This window comes from Podarcis muralis, chromosome 5, assembly GCF_964188315.1.
Source record: "Podarcis muralis chromosome 5, rPodMur119.hap1.1, whole genome shotgun sequence".
NCBI classification, from domain to species: Eukaryota; Metazoa; Chordata; class Lepidosauria; order Squamata; family Lacertidae; genus Podarcis; species Podarcis muralis.
Genome location: NC_135659.1, coordinates 20,876,576 through 20,899,891, shown reverse-complemented (window position 1 = coordinate 20,899,891; position 23,316 = coordinate 20,876,576). Strand labels below are relative to the sequence as shown.

Below are 23,316 nucleotides of genomic sequence, written 5' to 3'. Positions count from 1 at the left end.
TTCTCAGCATACTTGGTGTACCAAGAGGAAAGTCAACAGAGTTTTATGTGACTTAAGGCCTAGCGAATGTGTTTAAGATCGCAGTTAGCATCCTTATATTAAAAAGGGAAATGCTCTTAACATCTGAAAGACGGTGGACTTTCATTCTATGTAATTAACAAAAGAAAACTGCCTTTCAGATTGCAAATCCCCTTCCTTCCAAGATGACCAACGGCTCCAAACACATTTTAATAGCCTTAAAGAGTTTTCTACTAGCACTAAAGTTAATGGGACAGTGGCACTGGCCACCAGTCTGGGATAAGAGCCTAATGTTTGTCCTTCGTGGAATGGATGGGAGCTCAGTTTTATTGAAAGAGGAATCGTCTTGCTCTGGGCCAATGTTTTTCATTAGTTCTTTAAGACTGCAATATATACACATTCCTGGATACAAGTTCAACTGAACTGGACTTTCCCCCCCTCAGTGGACTTGCACTGTAAAGTGGTTGGGGGCGGGCGGGGGCAGGGACTGCAAAATGGAAGTGCATTGCCTAAAAACAGGGGCTAGGGCATTGTTTTAACATTTTACCGTATATACTCGAGTATGAGCCGACCCGAATATAAGGAACTGGGAGGGACTAGGAGGAGAAAGTATATCCTAGCTTTGAGTCATTTACACAGCTGTCCTGACTTTCACGGCTGCTTCTTACAGGCCAGAACCTGTGTCTCTCCAGATATTGTGGGATTGCACTTCCACCAGCCTCAGCCAGCATGGCCAATGGTTTAGGGTGTTCGGAGTTGGGGTGATGGGAGTTGTAGTCCAACAATATCTGAAAGGCTGGAAATTCTTTGTCCCCGATTTTTTTTTTTAAAAACCCTGCACTAATGAGGGCCAGACCATCATTGGTTAGCGAGCTGCAGGATATAGTATCTGGTAGGTCATTGCAGAGTCTTTGCTTCTTATTTTACAATTCTGGCTGCTTTGAATTTCATTAGAAAAGTAGGTCAATCAGGGGTGGGTAACCTGTGGCCCTCCAGATGTTGGGAGTTTAAGCTCAATATCAGCCCCGCCCAGCAAGATCAATAGTCCAAAATTATGGGGGGTCTAGCAAGCTGTAGGTTCACAACTTGATGTAAATTAAGGAACTACATTTTTTAAAAAATCAACAGTTTATTCTCTGTGAAAGGAACTATAGGAGAGGAACTAGGAGGAGGAACTAGGAGGAAGTAGTAGTAGGAACTAGGAGGAGGGACTAGGAGGAGGGACTAGGAGGAACTAGGTGGAGGAACTAGGAGAAATTAGGAGGAACTAGGAGGAGGAGGAAGAAGTAGGAGGAGGAGGAACTAGGAGGAACTATGAGGGGGAACTAGGAGGGACTAGGAGGAGGAGGAGAAGGAACTAGGAGGAGTGACTAGGAGGAACTAGGAGGCACTAGGAAGGAATAGGAGGAAGAACTACATTTTTTTAAAAATCAACAGTTTATTCTCTGTGAAAGGAACTATAGGAGAGGAACTAGGAGGAGGGACTAGGAGGGACTAAGAGGAGGAACGTGGAGGAACTAGGAGGGACTACGGGGGACTAGTAGGAGGGACTAGGAGGAGGAACTAGGTGGTGCTAACTAGGTGGAGGAACTAGGAGGGACTAGGAGGAGGAACTAGGAGGACTAGGAGGAGGGACTAGGAGGAGGAACTAGGAGGAGGGACTAGGAGGGACTAGGAGGAGGGACTAGGAGGAGGGACTAGGTGGGACTAGGTGGAGGAACTAGGAGGGACTAGGGGGACTAGGAGGAGGGACTAGGAGGAGGAACTAGGTGGAGGAACTAGGAGAAATTAGGAGGAGGAGGAACTAGGAGGAGGAACTAGGAGGAACTAGGAGTAGGAGGAACTAGGAGGAGGAGGAGGAACTAGGAGGAGGAGGAGGAACGAGGAGGAGGAGGAACTAGGGTACAAACCAATACGTTGCGCATGAAAGCTAAACTTGAAGTCTCAATGCCCTTATTAGAAAGGAAAGAACATGTGTTTATTGAATGCAATCAAATAACTCTCTCATACGCACAAGAAATGTAGGGATATAGTTACTGACAGGGCCGTCCCACACATTAGGCAAGGTGAAGCAACTGCCTCAGGCGGCAAGATCCACAGGGGCATCAGATCCAGATGTAGATCTGTATTGCCCCCTTGTTCCTGATGTGGATCTTCACTCACCCCTTCTTTGGTGGCAGGGAAGGAAGCGCCATTTTGTGGTTCGCCTCAAGTGCCAAAGCGTCTTGTGCAGGACCTGGTTTCTGAGAATTGACACCCTGGCTTGCATTAGGTAGCTATCCAAGGAGCTCAGATAGAGAAGAATGATGATGCCCTTCACCCAAAGATGATATCTTTCACCCAGGCTCTTAAACCCTTTCCTTAACAGAGGGGGCACTTCCTCAGACACCAACTGGATGCATTTCTTAGAAATGTGACATGGTGCCGGCATTTTGACGTGTGCCAGTAGGCAACAGAACATATCCATTCAGTGAACAGTGGTGTTTGCAGTACAGAAGGGGGTGGTGAGTGCTGCCAATTATTATGTTTGTCATACACGATTGCCCTGTAGTCTTCTCCTCTGGGTGCTAGCTTTGACTTGCATACGAAGAGTTATTAGAGCAGTCCAGAGGAGCGTCACTTACCTGGACTTGTTACTCCTGGATTGTAATGTCTGTTAGGGAACGTTGAGCTCTTACAAGGCATGCCTCTGTTTCCACTGAGGGGTGTGTTGGGATCTCTAGGAAGGGGATAGGGGGCTTGCAGGTTACCTAAGATGCTTTCTGTGGGGCGTGGGTGGCTCTGTGGGTTAAACCACAACGCCTAGGACTTGCCGATCAGAAGGTCGGCAGTTCGAATCCCCGCGACGGGGTGAGCTCCTGTTGCTCGGTCCCTGCTCCTGCCAACCTAGCAGTTCGAAAGCACATCAAAGTGCAAGTAGATAAATAGGTACCGCTCCAGCGGGAAGGTAAACGGCGTTTCCGTGTGCTGCTCTGGTTCGCCAGAAGCAGCTTAGTCATGCTGGCCACATGACCCGGAAGCTGTATGCCGGCTCCCTCGTCCAATAAAGCGAGATGAGCGCCGCAACCCCAGAGTTGGCCACGACTGGACCTAATGGTCAGGGGTCCCTTTACTTTTAAGATGCTTTCTGTTTCCATTATATTCACCAACACATGAATTAAAACAGCAGGAGGAGGAGCCTCTGTAACCCCAGCTGCCGTTCAGCGGTTCACAGCCCTGCCCATGCAAGGCTTTGTATGTAGTCTGTCGCTTTGCCCCACACCACAATGTGTTTTGTACAGCGACTGGCGCACAGTTTTCTGTTAATTTCATTGTGTTTTGTTCTGGCGGGAAGGTCAAATTTGCCCGTCAGTTTAGTAACAAGCGCTTGAGGATGTCTCTCACCAGATCTTAAATTTGTCCAATGGGGGGAACTGTCCATTTAGGTATGTGGTACACAGGCGTTGTTAGAATTGCTCTAAAGTTGTGTGGAGTTGAAACTAGGCTTAACTTCTGGGTTGTTTTCCATCTCTGATAAGCCTGTTAACTTGGGGGACATGAGGCTTGTTTTTGAAACTTGAGGATGCACCCCACCCCCTATGCATCAGGCATGGGGGGGGACCTGATTACCCACCCCACCCCCAATATATTGCTGGACTGCAACTCCCATAATCTCCAGTCATTAGCCATGTTAGCTGGAGATGATGTGCAGTAGAGTCTTATGACATCTGAAAGGCCACAGATTCCCCCATTGCTGCCCCACATCCCACTATGAATAAGGGAGGCTCTACTCCATGGATAGGCAAACTAAGGCCTGGGGGCCGGATTCAGCCCAATCGCCTTCTAAATCTGGCCCGCGGACAGTCCAGGAATCAGCGTGATTTTACATGAGTAGAATGTGTCCTTTTATTTAAAATGCATCTCTGGGTTGTTTGTGGGGCATAGGAATTCGTTCATTTCCCCACCCCCCAAATATAGTCCGCCCCCCCACAAGGTCTGAGGGACAGTGGACCGGCCCCCTGCTGAAAAAGTTTGCTTACCCCTGCTCTACTCTATGAAATCTGCACGGAGACTAATCACATCTATTGGAATGAAGAGTGAGACACTCTCTCTCTCTCTCTCTCTCTCTCTCTCTCTCTCTCTCTGTATGTGTGTGTGTGTGTTTAGAACCCTGATCCCAGTAACTCTCACCCAACTCTATTAGACTTCAGAAGTAAAGTTATGACACCCCACCCACCCACAATTCTGGAAGCTTTCCACATTTCATTTAACACAGGGATGGTTTTCACTTTAAACCTAAGACTTGTTCAATGATATATGAGGGTTGGCCCTGTCAGGAGACACACCCTGCTGGGCTGGATATAGTGGCTGCTAGGCCTCTGGTTATGTTACGGTAACTAAGCAACATGACCTTATAACATTTCTCCAACTCTTGGATAATAGAAGAAGGGTGAGTTGACTAGATGGCTGGAACTGCAACACCGCTCCCTTCTCCCAAGAATCATTGGCTCTGCCTTTCTATAGGCAATACCATTCATAGATAGTATATCCCAGCTTTGAGTCATTTACACAGCTGTCCTGACTTTCACGACTGCTTCTTACAGACCAGAACCTGTCTCTCTCCAGATATTGTGGGATTGCACTTCCACCAGCCTCAGCCAGCATGGCCAATGGTTTAGGGTGTTGGGAGTTGTGGTGATGGGAGTTGTAGTCCAACAATATCTGAAAGGCTGGAAATTCTTTGTCCCTGATTTTTTTTTAAAAAAAACCCTGCACTGATGGGGGCCAGACCATCATTGGTTAGCGAGCTGCAGGATATAGTATCTGGTAGGTCATTGCAGAGTCTTTGCTTCTTATTTTACAATTCTGGCTGCTTTGAATTTCATTAGAAAAGTAGGTCAATCAGGGGTGGGTAACCTGTGGCCCTCCATATGTTGGGAGTTTAAGCTCAATATCAGCCCCGCCCAGCAAGATCAATAGTCCAAAATTATGGGGGGTCTAGCAAGCTGTAGGTTCACAACTTCATGTAAATTAAGGAACTACATTTTTTTAAAAAACCAACAGTTTATTCTCCGTGAAAGGAACTATAGCTTCCTCTAGATCTGTAACAGATGCAGAGAATATTTGTCCTCCAGATGTTGCTCCCATCACTCCTGGTTATTGGCCATGTTCACATGGGGCTGATGGGAGTTGTAGTTCAGCAACATCTAGATCCCCAAACGTGATCTAGAACAACCTGGTGGAAAAAGAGGTGCAATGAACACACCAAGCAGTGATCATTTGAAATGTTTATTTTGCTGCATGAAGAGCTTTCCCCCGCAGTATTAATTTAGTCCCTGATTAAAGAATTAAGATAGCTGTGCTGCTGAGAAAGACCTCTACTCCTAAAACTTCTTGAGATGATTGAATGGCAGACAGATTATCTGGGGTTACATGAGTGTTCCGCTTTGTCTTTTGCAGTGATGGTGAATGCTAGGCAGATGCACAGGGAATGAAACAAAATATGTGGCTTCAGTTGTATCTGAAATGCAGGCACTTAACAAGTATACTAGAGTCATTGCAGTCTTTATAGCCTACAGGCGATTCGACTAAAGCTAAAATTTCCAGTGCAATAAATAAGAATTTCCAGAAAGTGGGAAATGAGATCTGCGGCCCCATAGTATTTCCAGGTATGTGTGTCTGAGTGCTCAGTTCCTTTTCCAAATGCAGTCCCTCACATCTCATGAAGGCTTCCATGAATATCAGAAGAATCGGAGGCTACTGGTGAAAGGGGCAAGCGGAAAAGCCCCCAAGTACACCTGGGATAATGTGCATGGTGCTTTGGATACTGACCAAGGTGTTGAGTTAAATGGCAGAGGTCATCATGGTCTAGAGGGGGGTCCTTTCCCTGGTATCCAGAACAACCCATTCTAGCCGGAGGTCTCCATATACATAAGAGGTACAGCAGGAGTTCAAGCTAGATCAACCTTTCCATTGGGGGAGGTTGTACCATGTTCCACATTTCGACTCGGGACCCCTCTTTCTCCTGGCGGCTGGGGCTGTAGGTTCCTTGGGTAGCCCGTTTGTTGGAAGTTATGACGGAAGCTGTGGCCGCAAGAAGGAAGATCAGCAACAAGGCCAGTGTCACTGAGCCAATGGCGGTGAAAATATTGGAGGCCAGGTCAGTTGTTAGCTGGAAGGGTGGAAACAACACACAATGTGGTTGGTGTGGAAAGAGAAAAGGAACATGCATAGGAGTTACCATGAAGGGAAACCATGCGACGTGAACAATTTCCGTTTAAAGGTATACCTACCAAGGAAAGTCCACCTGGTTAGTCTGTATTTGTAAGTGGTGGGGGTATGTAGTTCTGTATTTGTCGAGGAATGAATTCATTTTTCGCTGTGCAAAAAAACCACCTGTTGACTGTTTTGAAAAAGTCATAGTTTTGCTGCTATATTTTCTGAATTGCTAAAATCGCATATTAAGAAAGAGGGCAAGTTTCTGGGCCACTGGTGCAAGGGACTTCCATGTGCACAACTGAACTTCCTCTCCCTTCCTACACCAGAGACGGATTTAGGAGAGCGCAACTAGTTCGGTCACACTGGGTGTGGAGCCTCGGGGGTGCAGCAACTACAGTGGTACCTCGGTTTTCGAGCATCTCTGAAGCTGAATGTTTTGGTTTTCAAACGCTGAAAACCCAGAAGTAATTGCTTCTGTTTTTGAACACTTCTCAGAAGTTGAACAGCTTTTGCTACGTGTTTTTCAGTTTTTCCAATTGAACTTGCAGCCAGGCCTTTGCACCTCGGTCTTCAAACGTTTCAGAAGTCGAATGGTATTCTGGAAGAGATTATGTCCGAGAACCAAGGTACCACTGTATTATGTAGAATGGAAGGTGAGAGGCAGTGGGAGACACAGAAATTTGATGCCCACTTTCCCATAATCAGCTCTGGGCAATTGGGGGACCCTCCAGTGAAGATTAGAGTAGGGCAGGGAGAGGAGAGTAAACAGAAATCCAATTGTTCCAGTGAGATTACTCACATGGAACATTTGATACAAACTCATTTATTTAGATTATTTCTACCCCGCTTTTCAAACTATTTCCCCCCCAGAGTAGCTTACTTTATCGAAACAGTTTACATGTGCCAAGGCAATCTGCATGTTGAAATTTGTTATATATGATTAATGATGCAAATGACTTCAAATATCTCTCCCAACCAGACTCCCACATTTCCCTGTAGTCTTCAGTGATGGCCCCTATCTGCAGCTGCTTTAGTGGCAAAAAAAGTCGTCTCCCAGTTGCTTCCTCCACATAATCACAATCATTCTGATCTCCCTCGTTTTGTTTTGTTTTTAAGGGAAAAAACATGTTGGATGGATGGATCTATTATGCTAATTGATGCACAGGTTTTATAAATGCAAGGACGTTTTCATGAAATCATTGCCCATAAAGCCAGTATAATCAAACATTCTTCCAATCAGCTGTTGGAAGAAGCTAGAATTTTGAGATAGGAGGAAACTGTTTTAATGTGATCTCTCTGTTTCTAGTCCAATTTGCACTGGAAACCTCTGAAACAGCAGGAAGTACTATAGGAAAAACATGGTCATTGTGGACAACATCACCCTGGGAGGATTTTGATCGTCCAGGCAGATTTTGCTTTGGGTTTTTTTTGATATGTATCCCTAGTGACAATTGAACTGTCAGAGATGGAACATGTGCTTGGGGCAGAACTTTCAAATCCAAAATGTTTTTTTTAAAAACAAACAAAAGAACTTGAGAGGGCAAAAGTCTCAAAAGCACTTCCTGGAGACTAGGGAACCCGATTTAGCTACCTGCATGGAGGAATCTTTCTGACGTTGATTCCTACCAATAATGCTTTGAGTAAAAGCTCATCACTGTTTGGGGTTACTTTCTATATAGAAATGGCCTGTAGAATAGCATTTACTTTGCAATGTAAGGAAGTGACAGCATGCCAGGAGAAACATTAAGAGATCCTTGAAGTGGGTGAGGGGAGGTTAAGTAAATCCATGTAGCATTCAAGAAATGTAAACTTGGCTCAGGGCTCATGATCAGCAGATATTACAGCCTCCTTCTGCCCTCATGATTGCCCTCTGTCTGAGGAAATAAAATCAATTATGATTATATTTAGAAAATGTGTTAATTATTATCTACAACACTCATGCCTCTTTTAGGCAAATCTTACAGGACGCGGGTGGCACTGTGGGTTAAACCACAGAGCCTAGGACTTGCTGATCAGAAGGTTGGCGGTTTGAATCCCCGTGACGGGGTGAGCTCCCGTTCGGTCCCAGCTCCTGCGCACCTAGCAGTTTGAAAGCACATCAAAGTACAAGTAGATAAATAGGTACTGCTCTGGCGGGAAGGAAAACGGCATTTCTGTGTGCTGCTCTGGTTCACCAGAAGTGGCTTAGTCATGCTGGCCACATGACCCGGAAGCTGCACGCCGGCTCCCTCGGCCAATAAAGCGAGATGAGCGCCGTGACCCCAGAGTCGGTCACGACTGAACCTAATGATCAGGGGTCCCTTTACCTTTACCTTTACCTAGGATTAGAAACCACATTTCCTTAAAAGTTATTTTTTAAAAATAATAAAGTCACTCTTAATTCCACCCCAGAGAGATGTGGCATTGATTGGGAAACACTTTCCCATGACCACAACCATTGAGGGCAGGCCAGCACAACTTGAGTCCTCCCCATGCACTGCCCCGTACTTTTTGCCTTAAGATCGCAGCCCAAACTAATATCCTTGCATTTTGTGATGTGGTGTTTGATACAAAAGCGGTATGTATTGATTGGTAGGCTCGTCGAGGAAACGTGGTATCTCTCCAAAATGTAAACCCATGAATATAGCTTGGGAAAATATGAAATAACAAATTGCTTTAGGGGACCTATTCTGTGCAAAATTAATATTGTATAGTGGTAAGGTAAAGGTAAAGGGACCCCTGACCATTAGGTCCAGTTGTGGCTGACTCTGGGGTTGCAGCGCTCATCTCGCTTTATTGGCCGAGGGAGCCGGTGTACAGCTTACGGGTCATGTGGCCAGCATGACTAAGCCGCTTCTGGCGAACCAGAGCAGCACACGGAAACGCCGTTTACCTTCCGTCGGAGTGGTACCTATTTATCTACTTGCACTTTTATGTGCTTTCAAACTGCTAGGATGGCAGGAGCAGGGACTGAGCAACGGGAGCTCACCCCGTCGCGGGGATTCGAACTGCCGACCTTCTGATCGGCAAGTCCTAGGCTCTGTGGTTTAACCCACAGCACCACCCACGTCCCCTATTGTATAGTGGTACCTCGGGTTAATAACTTAATTCGTTCTGGAGTCCATTCTTAACCTGAAATTATTCTTAACCTGAGGTACTACTTTAGCTAATGGGGCCTCCCGCTGCTGCCGCCCCACCGAAGCATGATTTCTGTTCTCATCCTGAAGCAGAGTTCTTAACCCGAGGTACTTTTTCTGGGTTAGCAGAGTCTGTAACCTGAAGCGTATGTAACCCGAGGTACCACTGTACTCTGAAGTAAACCCCCTCCTCCAAGAAGTGGAAATCCTTCAAAGGTATTGAACTCACTCTTGATAGCAATGAAATCCTAATTAAAAACTTACTTTTTAAAAGAGTTGAACCCTTGGCAGACCAGCATGCATGATTGTTGGGCTGATGAATCATAAACTGAACTTTTGTGTTCCTGATATAAGGGATTGTTTCTTCATTCCTAAAGTATAATGGATTCAGGCCCCACCTCCTGCACCTTGTTACAGGTGCTAAACAGCTATGGTTTCCTTGCAGAACTTGGTTTTCATGGTCATTCTGGTAAAATATTGGTTGGTTAGCCAATTCAGATACTAGCCCTACATAAGAGCCCTTTCCCTTGATCGCCAAGTAACTTAGCTGCATGGCACGACACACAACTTTCAGCAGGCTTACAATCTGCTACTTTCATTTTAAAGTAAATTATGCACAGCTTGATGGAGTAATCCTTTGTAACAGTTCAGTTCTCTCATCCAATTTCACAGCTATTCCCACTGCCACCTTCCCTTTCCCATTGCACTAGATAGCAGCATAAACCCCTGGTTATTGACTTCCATACCAATCGGTTGGTTCCCACGGCAAGGTCCTGGTCTTCTGGGCAGGTTGCCTTGCTAGCTGTGGACTGACTTTAAAATTGCCAGCAGGCTCGCCAGTCGAGTCCCATCAGGATCAAGTATATATTGCTTGGCCAGCTGATAGCTGGGTGATTAATTAACATAAAAGATCTTGGCTTATTGGAGAGAAGTGCTTTATTAGGTTTTTGTTTTGTTTTTGAAATGATGATGATGGAAGAGGTTTTGGCTTATCTTAAACATTAGCGTCTGCTAGCCACCGTATTTCAATGCCTAGGAACACAGAGATGAGCATTGGCTGGTCTCTGAACTTTACAATGAAGCCCTGAACCATCTCTTAGGACACAAAATAAACTGGCTAATCAGAGAGAGAAGTTGGTGTTGTAAAATGGTCTCTGGAAGGGTGGACGAAAATGCCATACCTTCATCAAGTAATATAAACTTTAAAGCCCTTAGCCACCCAGGGCCAGGCTATTTTGGCCACCTTTAATAATATGAGCCTGCCTAAGTTTTATATCATAATAGCAGGTCCTGCTTCCATTGGCAGAGAGTGGAGAGAGTGTTTTCTCAGTGGTGGCAGAAATCTCTAAGAGAGATACAGCAAAATCCCTCTCCTGTTTTTGGACTAGGGGTCTAAACTTGTGGTCCTCCAGGTGTTGTTTGACTTGAAGCCCCATATGCTGGAAGCTGCCCAGAGTGGCTGGGGCAACCCAGTCATATGAGCAGGGTACAATTATTGTAAGTCCCATCAGCCCCAGCACCTGGCCAGTAGTCAAGCATGATGGGAGTTGTAGTCCAACAACCTCTGGAGGGACATAGGTTCCCCATCCCTATTTATAAATATTGTTTCCCCCCCTACATGTTTATAAAGCTCCTGTGCTTTTGAGATGATTTGGGCTCTTTTTATTTTTACAATTTTAGGTGCTTTGGGGGATGGATATTTTTTAAAAAGTGGAAAGTAAGTAACTTAAAATAAATGAAATACATATCAAATGGGATTTTCTAGGCCCACAAAGTGATTATGTGAAACTACTTCAGACTTAGTCAGACTTTTTTGTCCAGTACAGTCTGATTTAGTTGGGAAACGTTTTCTAAGATTTGAGGGCAAAGCTCTTTAACTGGAGAGACTGTTTTTTGACCACAGAACTATATGCCAGCTATGCTGTTAGAATCATAGAATTGTAGAGTTGGAAGGGACCCCGAGGGTCATCTAGTCCAACCCCCTGCAATGCAGGTATCTCAACACACTGTCTCCCATCCAAGTTGAAACCATAGTGGGCCCTGCTTAGCTTTGCAAATGTGCTAGCAGTTTTATTGATACACCACTTGTATTGTTAAAGCTTTAAAGGGCTTCAACCTGGTCATTATCTGGGTAGGAAAGATGGGAGATTGTTCTGAAAGCTTCTCAAAGGGAAGAGTGGGATGATTTAAGGGGCAATAAATAAATAGTCCGCCTTGTAGCTCTACCTTTTGCATATCATGCCACAAGCAGCCAGACGGCAAATTCCTCACTTGGATTGACATCGGCCACAAACTCCAATTATGTGAGTAATTGTTCACCAACGGGAGCCTGGTGTTCACAACAGGGCATGTGATAACTGTTGGAATAGCCGGTCTTTAGAGACTACGGCTACGCTGAGGCACCAGATGGTTAGCAATATGGGCTCAAGCCAAACACTCCTCAGATTACAAGAGGCCCTCGGAGGCCTTCGGATGTAGGCCTTTATGCCGATTACCACTTTATAGAATGGAAATATAGACCTCATAGCCTTGCTTGTCAGCCTGGCATGGCACCTTTCCCACTTTTATCGAGACACTTCTGTCACTCGCTCTATGAGTGTTAAATAGGGTTTCCACCAAATTTCACATGAAGTTAAATATGAAGTGAATTTGAAGGTTCCCCTGTAAGGAAAACATCTAGGCTTATGAGGGAAGGCAAAAGAACTTTGCTTTAAGTTCTGCATAAATTCATCCCCAACGATTTTGTGAAAAGGAGAGATTTGTCTCTCAAAGATTTTGCCGAAAGAGAAATTTGGAGATTTCCTCCTCAGTGAAAATGTATTAAGGATTTCAAAGGAAGCCAGTAGATCAGGGATGGGGAACCTGGGACTTCTATTCTCTTTCAATTCCAGCCACCATAGACAGTGGTCAGAGATGATGGGGATTGGTAGTCCACCAACAGCTAAGGGACTGCAGGATCCCCATCACTGTGTTAGACAAACAGAATTCGTTGGCACTAAGGTTTTGATCAAGACAGCTACTCTGGTGGTGATATTGAAAGGAACTATTGTGGGAAAACAATTTAAAAGGCAAGGAAATGTTTTTGTTTCAAGGTACGTGGTGATTTTCAATGGCATCCTGGTATTTCAGAAGACTAGCCGAATAATAACAACGTTGTGTGACAGCATGCCAGAAAGTTCTGAAACCACCTCCCTCAGCAACTAAGCTGGTAAGTGCAAAAATTTCTAAAATTTATACATTTGTGAAATATTGTGTGAAGTCTTGCTATAGCCCAGTTTGCATATACATGTCTCAGATTGATACATCTAGAGTTATTATGTTTTGCACCTGTATGTTCCACCCATGCGTTGTCCCTTCCCTCTTTCCTTCTCAGTGTACTGACAATTCAACATTTTCTGGGTTATGGAATCAAAGAATTGAAAAGGACCTTGAGGGTCATCTAGTCCAACCCCCTGCACTGCAGGAAGCTCAACTATATCATCCATGACAGATGGCCGTCCAACCTTTGCTTTAAAACCTCAAATGAAGTCCGCCACCTCCCGAGGGAGCCCGTTCCACTGTAAAACAACTCTTACCATCAGAAGGTTCTCCCTGATGTTTAGTCGGAATCTGCTTTAATTCATTGCTAATTAATCCATTGTTTCCCATTTCAGCCAAACTTTGAAACGTTGGTTGCTTGGATTGGCATAAAACAGAATCTCCAACCACAGTTCATTTTGGTTTAAGATCCTGGCTTGGTCTGATCTTGGGAGCCACAGTTTCCCTGTTCAGACACTGAAATAATAATTAACTTGGGAAGTGTTGAAGCATTGCAAAAGAGGAGAGAAGGAGCAGCGCAAGGATGCTGCATGATATACATGTCTGAATTGGGGCTGTGTCAGGAGCGCAGGCTGGCTGGATGATGAGATTAACCAGATGCAAGCACTAGCATTCAGCGATTTTGCATATGCTTCCCACATTGCTTTCCTAACACCTTACAATATGCATAGAAAAGTGTTGCGATGTCCCCCATCCCTGCCCATCTCCCTGGACAACTAATGTATACCATACACATAACTTCCCAGCCGTTCCAAATTCCTTGGATCTTGCACAGTCAGATATGCTTAGCAATATAAGAAATAACTCGGAGAAGTGCCCTCTTCAGTCAGTGCTAGGATTCTGCAAAACAATCCTGGCAGGTTAGCGAATATTTAGCACGAATCACTGGTTAGCAAAATAGCTCTTTGGGTGGTTCATGCTGTCAGACAGCAAGATAGCAAGCCAACAACTCTTCTGTCTGGGTGCAACACTTAAATTGCAGCCATCTTCTGCTTCCAGCTCTAAATATTGATTGTCAGAAGCCAGGGCCCTACCGGCCTCACATATTACACAGAGCTGCTATGTTTTTGCTCACTGCTAAGTAGACAATTGTGACCTGTGTGAGCAAGTCTATCTGTGTATTATCCCCGTGAGTAGTTCATTGGAAGAAAGTTAATCGAGGGTCAGGGATCGCAGAGCAAGCACAACTGATTTGGGTTTGAAAGAAACATGGAAATCATTTTTAAAGTATTGAAATACAGTGGTACCTCAAGTTACAGACGCTTCAGGTTACAGATGATCCAGGTTACAGACTCCGCTAACCCAGAAATAGTACCGGGTTAAGAACTTTGCTTCAGGATGAGAACAGAAATTGCCCGGCGGCAGCAGCAGGAAGCCCCATTAGCTAAAGTGGTACCTCAGGTTAAGAACAGTTTCATGTTAAGAACGGACCTCCAGAACGAATTAAGTTCTTAACCCGAGGTACCACTGTATTTGCTTTTCTTTTTGACGAGATGGTTATCCATGGCTGGATCATTTATCTTGCATCTCAGATCTGAGCCTCTGGGTGGTGATTGTCCAATTGTGGCAATAGTGTCTGATTAGCACCCTGTATATTTCTTTTCTTCTTTTTTTTTAGGGACGCGGGTGGCGCTGTGGGTAAAACCTCAGTGCCTAGGACTTGCTGATTGTATGGTCAGCGGTTCGAATCCCTGCGGCGGGGTAAGCTCCCGTTGTTCGGTCCCAGCTCCTGCCCACCTAGCAGTTCGAAAGCACCCCTAAGTGCAAGTAGATAAATAGGTACTGCTTTATAGCGGCATTTCTGTGTGCTGCACTGGTGCTGGCTCGCCAGATGCAGCTTTGTCATGCTGGCCACATGACCCGGAGGTGTCTTCGGACAGCGCTGGCTCCTGGCCTCTTGAGCGAGATGAGCACGCAACCCTAGAGTCGGTCACGAGTGGCCCGTATGGGCAGGGGTACCTTTACCTTTATATTTCTTTTTACAGACTTCTGTCAATTAAAGCGAACTTAGTAAATTGGTCAGTTTCCTGCTGAGACTGTTTTTCAGTAAGTTAGATATCTAACTAACTGTGTTTCAGGATTTAACTGTGTTTGAAGGGACTGCGTTCCAACTGCGGATGGGGGAGGGAATTCAATTCAGTTCACATGTAAAAATCCAAACCTATCTGGTTCACACTTTTTGAAACACAGCCATCCTTGGAAACACACACTTTTCTAAATTTTACAATTCAGTTCCCCACCAAGTAATATGTACAAAATTGCATATACTAGGATAAAATGCAAAATGCCCTACACTGTGCATATGAAAAGGTGCATATTAGGGGAAGTTGTATATAGACAGGGACGCGGGTGGCACTGTGATCTAAACCAGTGTTTCCCAACCGGTGTTCCGCGGCACACTAGTGTGCCGCGGAACGTTGCCTTGTGTTCCGTGGGAGGGAGGCGGGCGACTCGGGCGGCGAGAGGCGGGGCGGCGGCGGCGAGCACACGCGGGGCGGCGAGCGAGCTCCCTCCCACATCCCATCGCCGCTCGCTTCGGCCGGCCTACTGGAGGAAGGCGCGAAAACCTCGCACATGCGCAGGCCTTCCGCCTGCGACAGCCCAGTAGGCCGGCCGAAGCAGCGGCGATGGGATGTGGGAGGGAGCTCGCTCGCCGCCCCGCGTGTGCTCGCCGCCCGACTCGCCCGCCTCCCTCCCACGGCACACCAGCCTACCTCCGTGTGCCTTTGCCCAAAAAAGGTTGGGAAACACTGATCTAAACCACTCAGCCTAGGGCTTGCTGATTGGAAGGTTGGTGGTTCAAATCCCCATGACGGGGTGAGCTCCCGTTGCTTGGTCCCAGCTCCTGCCAACCTAGCAGTTCAAAAGCACATCAAAGTGCAAGTAGATAAATAGGTACCACTCTGGCGGGAAGGTAAACGCCATTTCCGTGTGTTGCTCTGGTTTCTCCAGAAGCGGCTTAGTCATGCTGGCCACAGGACCTGGAAAAACTGTCTGTGGACAAACGTCAGTTCCCTCGGCCAGTAAAGCGAGATGAGCGCCGCAACCCCAGAGTTGTTTGTGACTGGACTTAACTATCAGGGGTCCTTTACCTTTTATATATAGACATCTGTGCATTAAGAGAAATTTGCATTAAATGCTGATAAATGTGCATGGGGACTTTTTTAAAATAAAAAAAAATTACAAACTAATCTTCCCCTGTGCATGACCTGCATCCCCTCCATATCTACTCTAAAGAGTTGGGAAAATGCCTAGAACAGATTTAAGGGGCACACGGGATTTCAGATTCTTTTACTTTCCTAGTCTGAAGTTCAGTTTTCCTCATGAAAATCCCTCATGAAAATTTATCAGTGTTTTAGTAAGTAATTTTACCTAAGACAATTTAATTTTCTATGTTATTTTCACTCACATGCATTTTATGTACACTGCCCCGTAATATGCACATTTTTGTGTACATTATTTGGTTGGGGAAATCCAGTTACAAAATTCGGAGATGCACACATTTCAAAAGATTGCTGTGTTTTTTTTGAGGGGGGAGTGTGAACCAAATGCCCTGCCCCTGCATGCTATATATATATTGTTAAAGCATACTTGATTTCTCCCTTTAAAAAGCAAGATAGTGACTTTCCTAAAAGAGAAAGGGACTGTCCCTGGAAAGTTGGAACAATTGGATTGTCGTGTGCAAGAAGCGGAAACCTTTACTGAAAACAACAGCAGTTATTTGGATTTTTGCTAGTTGAAACTACTTCCATTTCAAGATGGAATTCACCAGTTTAACCTGCGTGGACCTGATCAATCCTCGCACGTCAAGGGGTATAATGAAGATGGGTATTTGAATTGCCATTGAAATCTCTTCCTCAGTCGTTGCCTCCCTCTAATAGATGATCCTTATAAGTTTAAGTGCATTTCAAGTTGCACTGGACATCAGGCTCTGACCAGGGTGTGAACATTTGGGGCAGATCTAGAGATCCTTAACCTGAGATCAGGTTCACAGATTTTAAAAATGTGGCCTTATAGTAGCAGACTGTGCCATACACTCCTCCCCCCCCCCCCGTTCCCTGTGTAGCTTGTACTCCCAAGTGAATCATCCTTTCTAATGTAAATAAAGCTTAGAAGAGCCCCACTAGCTTCTCCTGGTGCCTGAGCTTCATACTCCTGTGGGAATGTTGCATGAAGACAGAAGGGGAGAAAACGAAACCGGAGAGACTTGATTTCAGCTAAAATATTCCAAGACATTGAAATGATCTATTCCCATCCATCTCATTATCTGTAATTGCCCCCAAACCAATGAAGCCCTGTTTCTGTTTTAACTAGCAGTATGTGCTCCCCCCCCCCATCAACAGAAACAGGGGAGTTGCCACATCCATTTTGGCGCCTTTCTGAAACCCCCTTGTGGATTTTACTTCTTACAAGGTGGAAGTTTGACTAGGCACAAATCCCAAAGGGAGGGATGCCAGCCCTTCAGGTAACGTGGGAAACCAAATGAAGAGCCACACACTTAAGCCCACACTGTGCCTGACGCTGGGTGTGTTCCCATGCAGTTTCTCTTCTGGTTTTGAAAGATTTAAAAGAGGGTAAGGTAGGACGTGCCTGTTTTCATCAGAGAAACATTGAAGAGTATGGAGTTGTATGGACCCTGAGCCAAGGAGATAAGTAACTATATAACCTTGAGAAGACATCTGAAGGCAGCCCTGTACAGTTTTATTGTCATCTTATATATATTGGAAACCGCCTAGAGTGGCTGGGACAACCCAGTCAGATGGGTGGGCTATAAATAATAACAGTATTATTATTATTATTATTATTATTATTATTATTATTATTATTATTAATTGTTTATTAAACAGGGCAATCCCTATTTTCATTGGAGAAATGTTGGAGGGTATGTAGTCCTCCTTACAGAACCATAGTTTCCAGGATTTCCTTGGACATGGGGAGTGATTAAGAGGTTTGTAGTGTAGATCAGTGTTGGTTCCAGTTTTTCTTTGGAGAGGGGTCACAACAATGTCCTTGGATAGGTAAAAAGGTAAAGGAGCCCTGGACGGTTAAGTCCAGTCAAAGGCAACTATAGGGTTGCGGTGCTCATCTTGCTTTCAGGCCGAGGGAGCTGGTGTTTGTCCACAGACAGCTTTCCGGGTCATGTGGCTAGCATGACTAAACCACTTCTGGCGTAACAGGACACCGTGGTGGAAGCCGGAGCTCACGGAAACACAGTTTACCTTCCCACTGCTGTGGTGCCTATTTATCTACTTGCACTGGGCTGCTTTCAAACTGCTAGGTTGGCAGGAGCTGGGACAGAGCAACGAGCTCACTCCGTCACGGGGATTCAAACCGCCGACCTTCTGGTTGGCAAGCCCAAAGAGGCTCAGTGGTTTAGACCACAGTACCACCCCATGTCCCTTGGATAAGATGCCCTGAGTGGGCCCATCTCTTTATGATTCTTACCAGGCCTCTCCCTGTGGGTCTAATTCACACTGCTGTCCAGAAGAAGAGGGCAAGGTGGATGGAGGCTGCTCCATATTTTTGCCAAGTGCTTAGGCTTTTGAAGAGGGTGGCTGATCATTATCATCATCAGTGAGCTCCTTGCTGGTTCTTGCCACTGAGCCCTGACCTGGCCTGGCATAGATCCTACCTTTGGCGCCACATGAACATCAGAACATTTACAGGGCTTGTTAGTCCTGTGAGAGTGTTCCTGCACCGGCAATCAAAATATTCCTGATAGATGACAACTTTGTTGTTTTTTTGTTATTCAGGACAGATAGTGTTGCACGATCCTTTCTTTCCATGGCCACGAAACCTAGCAATAAGCAGCAACTGAATGAACAGCCAGCATTCATGCCAACGAATTATTCAACGAGTTCTTGCACAAATGTGTTTAACCCTCCCGAAAATGCCTCTGCGAGCAAAATAAACTGGAATGCCTAAGATTAAGAACAGAGCCCAATGTATTCTAAATTAGGTGTGCGGTTTAAATTAATTAATTAAAAGGACTGGAAGAGGCTTGCAGTTCTTGTTTTAAAAGGGGCCACCTTGGAGCTGAATAAATTATTGGCAAGGCATGGAAAGAAGCAACGGAATAGGTGCAGATGTTAGGACCATCCTTATTTTCGAGGGAAAGTCCCGACCAATTTTATTTATTTACTTTTTAATTATTATTTAACAAAATTTATATACTGCTTGATTATAAGAAAACCTCGATGTGGTTTATAAAACACGAAAACTGTGGGCCAGCCACCTTCTTTTCTGTATAATGTCCTTGTCTGCGGGCAAACACCAGCTCCCTCGGCCTGAAGCGAGATGAGCGCCACACCCCATCGTCAAGTTTCACTGGACTTAACAGTCCAGTGGTCCTTTACCTCATACGTTAGACCAGGAGCCAAGAACTTGCTTTCTTGTCACTCCTAAAATTTAACTGGTATTCATGTAGAATGCAGATTCTCTTTAAAGTGAAAAACTAACTGATAGGCTATGGAGCTTCCTGTTATGTATGGAAGGACAGAGGAAACCTATTCCATTATAAGTACCGTATTTTTCACCCTATAGGACGCACTTTTTCCCCTCCAAAAATGATGGGGAAATGTGTGTGCGTCCTATGGGGTGAATGCAGGCTTTCGATGAAGCCTGGAGAGCGAGAGGGGTCGGTGTGCACTGACCCCTCTCGCTCTCCAGGCTTCGTGCACCTCTCCGCAAGCAGCGGGAGCGCTCCCGCTGCTTGCGGAGAGTTGCCTGCACGCTGAAGCCTGTGCGCGCTGAGCTCAGCGCGTCCAGCCTTCGCGGACCTCTCAGCAAGCAGCGGGAGCCAGCGCTGGGCTCCCACGGCTTGCAGAGAGCTGCCTGTTTGGGTGCTGGGGTTGGGGGAAGCTCGGGCTTCCCCTGCCCTAGCCCCGTGCCTGTGGGCGAAATAATTTCCCCCCCTTTATTTCCCCCCCAAAAAACTAGGTGCGCCTTAAGGGACGGTGCGTCCTATAGGGCGAAAAATATGGTAGTTATCATTTTTGAATGATTAAGCTAGACATAGCCTTCGCATGTCTCTTTTGAATTGTTACAGTATTATGATATGAAGTAACAAAACCCTGGGTCTGCATCGTCCTCCGCCAAATTTGGAGACTGTCAAGGTTTAAATGCACACAAAATACATTGAATAATAATAATTAATAATACAGTGGTACCTCGGGTTGCAGATTCTTCAGGTTACAGACGCTTCAGGTTACAGACTCCGCTAACCCAGAAATGGTACCTCGGGTTAAGAACTTTGCTTCAGGATGAGAACAGAAATCGCACGGCGGCAGCAGGAGGCCTCATTAGCTAAAGTGGTGCTTCAGGTTAAGAACAGTTTCAGGTTAAGAACGGACCTCCGGAACGAATTAAGTACTTAACCCGAGGTACCACTGTAATCACCTTAATCACAAAAAAATGCTCTTAACATATACTGCTTTTTCAGCCCACCTACAAGTTCTGGTGGACCTTGTTGAATCTTGCTCCCCCTTTAACTATTGAAATTTGAAGTGGTGCCTCTGGACTAGAGGGCGTTTTGCTCTTTGCCGGTTTTTGAACGGAGATGGCACGGGGTAAGGGCAGAATTACAAAAGAAAGATGCACATGGCCAATGGAGGGAGAGGATGAGCCCAGGAAAGGGAACGTAGTTATTCAGTCCTTGACACCTTTTTAAGTCAGTATGATAATTACTCAGGAATAACTGCATAAGGATGACTATGCAAATGGGGAATAAATTATTCATGAGGCAGCGGGCATTTATTATTGTAATTTAAGTGTCATTAGGACATGTTCACATAACTAACACTTGCGGTTAATGAATATATTAAGTAATCTCTGAAAGGCAAATTCGGTGAGAATCCCAAACTCCTTCACTTACAGTGTTTTAGTTGCGCTGAATTTGGTACTGCTGTTGTCTGCCACACTCATTCATGTTTTCTGTTGTTGTTGCTGTTAGGTGTGTAACGTTGTGAGGAACGGTTGAGAGAGTTGGGCATGTCTAGCCTGGGAAAGAGGCGACTGAGAGGAGATACAAGAGCCATCTTCAAATATCTCAAGGGCTGTCACATGGAAGATGGAGCAAGCTGGTTTTCTCCTGCTCTGAAGGGTAGGAGGCAAACCAATGGATTCAAGTTACAAGAAAGGAGATTCCGGCTAAATACCAGGAATAACTTTCTGATGGTAAGAGCTGTTCGACAGTGGAACAGATGCCCCTGTGAGGTAGTTGAACTTCCCTCCTCTGAAGGTTTCAAACCTCTGAAGGTTTGAAGAGAGCCCCTTCCATTTCTCCTCCCACTTAGCTGAAGGGGCGCTGCGCAGAGAGGGGGAGAATTTTTTTCCTTGTTCTCCCCCTCTAAAACAAGGTGTGTTTAGTGCGTTCAAGGTGCATTCAGTCTCCTTCAGTGAAGGCAACCTGAAGCTTCGGGTTCCTTTCTACCTGCTCTTTGGGGCTGGTGGGGGGAAGCGCTGCTTTCCCCCACCGCCAGCCCCAAAGATCAGGTCAGGGAGCAGCGCAAAGGGGAAATGTGTGTGTGCTATGGAGCGAATGCAAGACTTTCCTGGCTTCAGCGAAAGGAACCTGAAGCCCCCGGAACGCAGCAGGAACTCGCACTGCACTCCGAAGGCTTCAGGCAGCTATCCCTGAAGCCTGGAGAGGAAGAGGGGTCGTGCACACCGACCCCTCTCGCTCTCCAGGCTTCAGCGAAAGCAACGCGTAGCCTCCAGAGTGCGGAGGGAGCGCTCCCTCTGCGCTCCGGAGGCTTCAGTTTCCTTTCGCTGAAGCCAAGGAGCCTGCATTCGCTCCATAGGACGCACACACATTTCCCCTTAATTTATGGAAGGGAAAAACTGCGTCCTATAAAGCGAAAAATACGGTATGTATGCATTGTTCTATATGAGTGGATTTTCTATTCCTCCACTGTAATGACTGTTTAGGGAAGTTTTTGATGTTTTATTGTGTCTTTAATATTCTGTTGGGAGCCGCCCAGAGTGACTGGGTAAACCAGGCCAGATGGGTGGGGTATAAATAATAAATAATAAGTTGTTGCGATGATGATGATGATGATGACTGGGGGCGGCAGCATGCACAAGAAATCCATGTGAACATCCAAGCACAAGTCCCTAAGTAAAACACTAGGCCAGTCTAGTAGGGTGTCTTGAATTTTTCAACTTCCAAATTCCCAAAATGAGGATTGGAAAAAAAAAAAGCTCTAACATGACTTGGGAGTTCAAAATATACTTTGGTAAAATTAATATAATATAGTTTTGCTTGGTAAGTAAAATGTGTGTAAAATTGCACAGCAATCATTAAAACTGATTGCCAAGTACTTGCAGGTATAGTCTATATTAATATTTTGACTATTACCCAAATTGGTGGCCATCACTATATTTTGTGGAACCAGGTTAGTTGAGAGACCGCCTTATCCCTTACACGCCCAGTAAATCTCTGTGGTCTGTGGAAGAGTTTCTCATGCAAGTTCCAAAGATCTCAGACGTCTGCTCTGCAGTAACTTGGAGCAGGGTTTTTGTGTGTGTGTGGCTGCCCCTGTTCTGTGGAACAGCATTCCTCTCATGGTACGACAGATGCCCATCACCTGCACTTTCTGTAAACAATTGAAGACGTTTTTGTTTCAAAAGCTTTCCCAGATAGATAAATGGGTCTTTACCATGGGTGTCCACTTCAGAAGTTTTGTTTCAAATACATTTGCTGCTATTATTTTTAATTATCTTGAGTGCACATTGCCTTGAGATGGTTGTTGTGAAGGTGATTAGTCAATCAATCATAATTATAATAACTATGTTCTGTGTGAAGAATTATTTCCTTCCCTTTTTTTATCTGCCTGGATCTCCCACAATTGAGCGTTGTTTGATTAAACGGGTTCTCATATCACGAGAGAGGGAGAAGCTTTTCTCCCTACATACCATGTATCACACAGGAAACGGTGAACCTGGCATGTGAACCCCTTCCTATAATTTTGAAGGAAAATGTCACCAGTCCACTTTAAATTCTTAAATGGCAATGCTTTAGCAGCCAGCCATTTTTTAGGAAATGCGTGGAGTGTTTATTCCTTTATTGTAAATGGAGCCTTAAACTGCAAGCCTTCAGAAGTAAGTCCCACTGTATTTAATGGAGCTTACTCCCAGGTAACTGGGTAAACGCTGTGCAGCCTTACACTACAACTCTAAGCATTTTTACTCAGAACTAAATCCCACTGAGTTCAATAGGATTTACTCAGGTATGTTCCAGGTGTATGTATAGCCAGGTGTATGTACACTCCGCTAACCCAGAAATACTACCTCGGGTTAAGAACTTTGCTTCAGGATGAGAACAGAAATCGTGCTCCGGCGGCGCGGCAGCAGTGAGAGGCCCCATTAGCTGAAGTGGTGCTTCAGGTTAAGAACAGTTTCAGGTTAAGAACGGACCTCCGGAACGAATTAAGTACATAACCAGAGGGTACCACTGTATTTATTGTTGTTGTTGTTAGCCGCTCTGAGTCCAACTTTGGCTGGGGAGGGCAGGATATAAATAAAATATTATTATTATATTATTAATTATATCTCATCTTTTCCCCCGTCAGAGACTCAAGGCAGCCTACAGCTAAACTTCCATTCCATTCATCAGTTGAAGGCATCGTACACGATCCCTTTCCAACAATCTTGTGAGGTAGGTTGG

At 45.3% G+C, this 23,316-nt stretch overlaps 1 protein-coding gene and 1 long non-coding RNA gene across 8 annotated transcripts in view; one reads left to right on the top strand and one right to left on the bottom strand.

Moving 5' to 3' along the window:
• Window positions 1-4,758: 4,758 nt before the first annotated feature.
• Window positions 4,759-23,316, bottom strand: part of CRB1 (crumbs cell polarity complex component 1) — a 146,218-nt gene continuing 127,660 nt past the window's right edge. For 2 of the 7 annotated variants that reach the window (XM_077928372.1, XM_077928367.1), the window contains one exon: window positions 5,268-6,169. In XM_077928372.1, the coding sequence (XP_077784498.1) occupies window positions 5,954-6,169 (216 nt within the window). In that variant the 3' untranslated portion in view covers window positions 5,268-5,953. Of the gene's footprint in view, window positions 5,234-5,267; window positions 6,170-6,290; window positions 6,377-23,316 lie in introns of those variants that run through there. The other 5 variants (XM_077928368.1, XR_013392852.1, XM_077928371.1 and 2 more) reach the window with 5 other exon arrangements.
• LOC144327760 (uncharacterized) lies at window positions 11,604-23,293 on the top strand. The gene is made up of 3 exons (XR_013392853.1): window positions 11,604-12,540; window positions 20,602-20,751; window positions 23,222-23,293. It is a non-coding gene; the product is annotated as an uncharacterized LOC144327760 (long non-coding RNA).